Source organism: Sinocyclocheilus rhinocerous, unplaced genomic scaffold, assembly GCF_001515625.1.
Source record: "Sinocyclocheilus rhinocerous isolate Xijiao unplaced genomic scaffold, SAMN03320098_v1.1 scaffold1145, whole genome shotgun sequence".
NCBI lineage: Eukaryota > Metazoa > Chordata > Actinopteri > Cypriniformes > Cyprinidae > Sinocyclocheilus > Sinocyclocheilus rhinocerous.
Genome location: NW_015658513.1, coordinates 12,557 through 19,025, shown reverse-complemented (window position 1 = coordinate 19,025; position 6,469 = coordinate 12,557). Strand labels below are relative to the sequence as shown.

At 37.6% G+C, this 6,469-nt stretch overlaps 1 protein-coding gene across 1 annotated transcript in view; it reads left to right on the top strand.

The window, feature by feature from the left end:
- Positions 1-2,566, top strand: part of LOC107722344 (synapsin-3-like) — a 53,200-nt gene extending 50,634 nt beyond the window's left edge. The window contains 4 exon segments of the mRNA XM_016530669.1: positions 19-61; positions 939-1,092; positions 1,196-1,291; positions 2,284-2,566. Of these exon segments, the coding sequence (XP_016386155.1) occupies positions 19-61; positions 939-1,092; positions 1,196-1,291; positions 2,284-2,566 (576 nt within the window).
- Positions 2,567-6,469: the final 3,903 nt, after the last annotated feature.

Genomic DNA, 6,469 nt, shown 5'->3' with positions numbered 1-6,469 from the left:
GTGTGTGTGTGTGTGTAGACTCAACCTGGACCGCAGACGACTCAACCGAGACGAGCTCCAGGTGAACAACACACTCAATCTGCACACGCCAGCGGTCAGAAGCATGGAAAGAAGTCTCTTCTGATCACTAGAGCTGCGTTTTTTTAATCAAAAATACTGTAAAAAATGTGAAATATTATTATAATGTAAAACAGCTGTTTTCTATGTGAATATCTGTTAAACTGTAATGTATTTCTGTGATGTGCAGCTGTATTTTCAGCATCATTACTCCAGTCTTCAGTGTCACATGATCTTCAGAAATCATTCTAATATGCTGATTTGCTGCTCAAGAAACATTTCTGATTATTATCAATATTGAACACAGTTGTGCTGCACAATATTTTTGTGGAAACTGTGATACATTATTATTTAAAAGTTTGGGGTAAGAAAGAAATTAGCACTTTTATTCATCAAGGATGCATTAAATTGATCAAAAGTGACAGTAAAGACATTTATAATGTTACAGAAGATTTCTGTTTCAAATAAATGCTGTTCTTTTAAACTTTCTGTTCATCTGTGAATCCTGAAAATAAAATGTATCACAGTTTCCACAAAAATATTGTGCAGCACAACTGTGTTCAATATTGATAATAATCAGAAATGTTTCTTGAGCAGCAAATCAGCATATTAGAATGATTTCTGAAGATCATGTGACACTGAAGACTGGCGTAATGATGCTGAAAATACAGCTGCGCATCACAGAAATACATTACAGTTTAACAGATATTCACATAGAAAACAGCCGTTTTACATTATAATAATATTTCAAATTTTTTACAGTATTTTTGATCAAATAAATGCAGCTTTGATGAGCGGAAGAGACGCATTACATCTACAGTAGCTGCTCATCGGGTGTGTCACTAGTGCATGTGTGTGTGTGTGTGTGTGTGTGTGTGTAGGTGGTCCTCATTCAGGCTCTGGTTCTCCGTCTCAGTCGGGTCAGGCGTCTCCTCAGCGCGCTCGATCTGCCACCACCTCTCCCAGTCAGGCCTTCCAGCCCGGGCCCATTCCCTCCAGCGGAGCCGGATCCCAGAAACAACCCGCGCAGCTCAAGTAAGAGCCTGCTTCTCTCTCCATGTTTCAGTTACTCTGTAAAGGATGAGAAACTGCAGCGATTCATGATCTGTGTCTGATGAATGTTCGTTGTCTCTTGCAGTAAATCGCAGTCGCTCACCAACACCTTCAGCGAGACGCTGCGTGGAAACCTGACGGACGACGAGGCCAAAGCAGAAACCATCCGCAGCCTCCGCCAGTCACACACACACACACACACTCATGCTGGTCTGGCGGCGGCGCATCACGTCTGTGTGTTTGATCAGTTACAGTTCGTTCGGTTGTGTGGCATCTTTAATAATCTGCCGTCAGACAAACACGCGAGCTGCCATCAATCCTTCATATCTCATGTTCTGTTTTAATGGGAGATTTTTTTAGACATGACAAACCAGCGGCTCTCAACTTAAAACAAGCTTTGAAATAAGTCACATTTATTTCAATAGCGCTTTATACAATACAATGCAGCTTCACGGAAATAAACAGGAAAATAACAGGATGTAAACTTCATCAATAACTCAGCTGTTTAGAAGACAAAAGTATCATTATTCAGTTCAATAACAGTGTCAGTGTTGCAAAATATGTCCATTTTAAGCTAATAAAAAACCATAAAGGCCAAAATTCAAGATGAAAACTGACATTCTTATTTTTATTTTATTTTATTTTTCTTCAACAGCAATCATTTTTATTTTCATGATTCTCGTAGTCTTGGAAAACTTGAATATATGAAGGAATTCTAAAAGTTTGGAAATGAATGAAATCTTAATAATTCATGGATTTTTATGTAATGAATACACGTTTAAAAATAACAAAAATACATTATTGAGTGGAAATTGCCATTTGTGAGCTATTTTAAAACTTTGATCCATTATCACAAACAAGTGGAAGAACCATGTAATTCATTATTGAACCGTGATGAACATCCAGTTATTGAAATGTATGGAATTATTTATTAAATTTTTTAATAATTATTTTATTTAATAATTTAAATATATCAATTCATATATTAAATATATCGATTTTTTTATTATTTAAAAAAAATATTTTAATATATTGACACTCCTAGCTTCTGTAAATTAAAACTCTGAAAACTAGCATTTTTGTCGTTACAGCAGAAGGATCTGCACCTTCAGATATTGTGTTGGATAGTGAAGGTTGAGAGCCGCTGTGATAAAGCCTCTCGTTTGTGTTCAGTGATTCAGTGTGTGACGTGCGTCATGAACCAAATGGGAGTGAATCGGTGCGTTCCTGCAGATTCTCTCTCTCTCTCTCTTCCACGTGTCTAAAGCCATCGTCAGATCTGATGCAAACCAGTATCGAGCAGCAATATTCCCGTGTAGGAATAGAGCTCCGTCTTCCACCTGCCATCAATCTTCCCTTTACGAAGCACCACGATCTACTTGAGCTTCTGTCGGTTCTTCTACAGTATCTCTGGCGTCTGGAGCGATCCAAAGACGTGCAGCTTAATTTCATTTAAAGCAATGCAGGAGAGAACAACATCCTGGGATTCTCACCCTGACAGCACGCGTGCATCACAGAGACGTCGCATTTACATCTGCAAGACGTATTTTTTAGAGCGTTTGCTCATCTGTCTATAGAACGTTTCCTATCAGATGTCAAATAGACGTTTAGAAGATGTCTTTAAGATTTAGAATGCATGTGAAACTGACATCTTAGAGGCCGTTTGTGCACAGCAGATGCTTTCCAGACATCTTGCAGACGTACGTGTGCTATATAATAACCCATATAGCACAGGTACGTCTGCAAGAGGTCTGTTAAAGATCTGGAAAGCATCTGCTGTGCACAAATGGTCTTTAAAGGTCCCATATTGTCAAAACTGAAATTTCCTGGCTTTTTTTCACGATAACTGAGGTCTAGGGGCTATTTAACTACCATATAAGTTTCAAAACAGTCAGTCCACAGTAAAATGCGCACAGCCTGCATAAAGTAGCTGTGATTTTTCACGAACCGTTGTGACTTCCGTAAAAAGTTGACGTCAGAACTACACAGTCACCGCCTTCAGTCACCAACCACCACCCCCACCCCGAGCACCGCCCACCATCCCACTCTCCTTTAGCCAAACCCCCAGACAACATCACGTCCATGCCATTGCTGAGCAACAACAACACGGAAACATGTCGAAAAGGTTAACTTTAAACATGAAACCAGATCGGCTGACCTGTAACTTTACACTCTCACTCAAAGGATGGACAATCTGACAGGATTCAGCAGAGCTCCTGAGAGAGGAGCTGTAAAAATATATTGAGATGGTTTTTGGTACTTATACCGCAAATATATATATTCTTAAGGACATCAAGACTTAAAATAAAACTCCAGAAAGGTGTAAAATATGTGACCTTTAAGATGTCAGTTTCACATGCATTCTAAATCTTAAAAACATCTTCTAAACGTCTATCTGATAGGAAACGTTCTATAGACAGATGAGCAAACGCTCTAAAAAATACCTCTTGCAGATGTAAATGCGACGTCTCCGCGATGTACGCGTGCTATCAGGGTTCAGTTTATTAATGAACCAGTGAGATTTTGTTCATAAGTAATATTCACATTAATATTGTACAGTATGGTGTTTAATTTCACGTTTGCATTCGGCTTTCTGAAATGGACCAAACTCTTGAAGTGTTCTGTGAATCGATTTGCTGTTTTTCTGGCGTGCCGTTCGCTTTGCGTTTGAATGAATCGCACTGAATCGCGTGCAGCGAAGCCATAACGCAAACGATTCGCGTGATTCAAACGCTTCGTGTGTCTTGATTCCTTCCGCTCGTGTTTGAGGTTCTTCTGATCATGTTCTGTGCCTCGGACAAACTATTAATCAAACGTATTCGAGATTTTGTGACGCTGAGTCTTTTATATGATTCTTTTGATTCGCGTTTTCAGACCTCCGTGTGAATCTTTGGCTCGGTGTTGTTGTTGTCGTCAGGAACGCTTGCATGAACTGGGTGTTTTCATTTACGTCCGAGGAGCTGGAATCAATAATCTGAGTTTGTATGAATGAAAGACTATCCCAGATTGCACAGGTACGTCTGCAAGACGTCTGTTAAAGATCTGCTGTGCACAAACATGACAGACATCAGTTTCACATGCATTCTAAATCATAAAGACATCTTCTAAACGTCTATTTGACATCTGATAGCAAACGTCCTATAGACGTCTTGCAGATGTAAATGCGACGTCAGATAGACGTGACGTACGTGCGCTATCAGGGAACGCAACAACACGTGACCGCAGAAAGAGCCATGAGTTCATTTCTAAGTGACTCAGTGAATCAGAACCAGCTAATATCGGTGCTAAATCACGTCCTGATGGATGTCGTGCATCTAAGTGAAGATGCCGAGGTGATTTAGCGCGGTAAATGTGGCATGACGCATCTGTATTTGTGTATCTCACTGCTTCACGTGTGTCTTCATGTGTTATAAACTCTCTTTGTTCTGGTTATGATTTTATTTTTTTATATTCTGTCTCTGATGAATGGAAATGCTATTAAAATCAGTCGTGTTTAACATGTGTAGTGGATGATTTCTTACCATATTGCATGTATAATCATATATACATATGTACATGATTGCATAATTGTAATTAACAATAGCACACAATAGCAATAAATTAATCATAATTTAGTGATTCTCCCTTATTCCTCCACATTCAGAGTCTTCATTTACATTTTAAGAAGTGTTTTCTCAACATTGCATCAACTGATTCACGTTATTTCTTAATTACATGTAATGCATTTGAATCTCTTTCACCTAATTATTTGAACCCCCTGAGATTTTAAGGTAATAAATTAATAATTAAGTATCACATTTGCATGTTCACAGTTCTGTGACGTCGGTTAATGGTCACATGACATGCAGGTAAATTTTGTGTTTTATTTTGATTGTTGTTATTTAAAAATATTAATTTTAAATTTATATTTTCATTGGTTAATTATTAGCTTTTCATTAAACTTACGAACGCCCTGCAGTTCCTTCACAAACCCCAGTTTGGGAAACCTTTACGTAATGTAATGTTTTATGCTATTAACAACAAATGTAATATATTTTCTTTTTCTCTGCATTTTTACACCAATATGGTACAAGATTATCCTATTTAAATCAATGTGACAGAGTTAGGTCAAAAGTAATCTAAAAGAAATCTGATTATTTTACCTAAAATGTGTAATGTAATGAATTTTGTTACTAACTACAATTTTTGTCATGTAATTTGGACTACGGTTTTCTAGTAACCTATACCCAGCTCTGTATATATATAGATATAGATTAATTGTGCAGAGCTTCATTTATTATAACAGAGGTTTATGATATTGTGATGACGTTAATATTAAGTGACTTGCATTTTAGGAACATTTTTGGTCTGATTTTGCTCGTAAACGAAAATACTTCCAAAGTCAATCTCAAAGCAAACAGCGGTGTTTCCTTAATGAAAGAATCTGCGTTTTTGAACAATGAGTCGATGATTCAATGACTCGTTCATAAAGACAGCTGCGTCCGAAATCGCATATTTCCCTATATAGTGTGCGGTCCGAATTCTTAGTATTCGAAAAGTACCCGGATGACCTACTTCTTCCGCCCGGATTCTGAAGCACTTTATATCCCATGAGGCCACGGGAGGTCATGTGACAGAATCAACATGAAGATGCACGTCCGAATTTCATTCATATTACCCATATTCATACTATATAGAACCTACTTTTTTAACGGTCGAGTAGTACGTTCAAATTCAAATGTAGTACCTACTAAGCAGTAAAAAGATTCAGGCGTTTGAAGGAATCGATTAAAAGATTCAGCCGTTTGAAGGAATCGATTAAAAGATTCAGGCGTTTGAAGGAATCGATTAAAAGATTCAGCCGTTTGAAGGAATCGATTAAAAGAATGATTCAGGCGTTTGAAGGAATCGATTAAAAGATTCAGCCGTTTGAAGGAATCGATTAAAAGAATGATTCAGGCGTTTGAAGGAATCGATTAAAAGATTCAGCCGTTTGAAGGAATCGATTAAAAGATTCAGCCGTTTGAAGGAATCGATTAAAAGATTCAGGCGTTTTAAAGAATCGATTAAAAGATTCAGGCGTTTGAAGGAATCGATTAAAAGATTCAGGCGTTTGAAGGAATCGATTAAAAGAATGATTCAGCTGTTTGAAGGAATTGATTAAAAGATTCAGCCGTTTGAAGGAATCGATTAAAAGAATGATTCATCCGTTTGAAGGAATCGATTAAAAGATTCAGGCGTTTGAAGGAATCGATTAAAAGATTCAGGCGTTTGAAGGAATCGATTAAAAGATTCAGGCGTTTGAAGGAATCGATTAAAAGATTCAGCCGTTTGAAGGAATCGATTAAAAGATTCAGCCGTTTGAAGGAATCGATTAAAA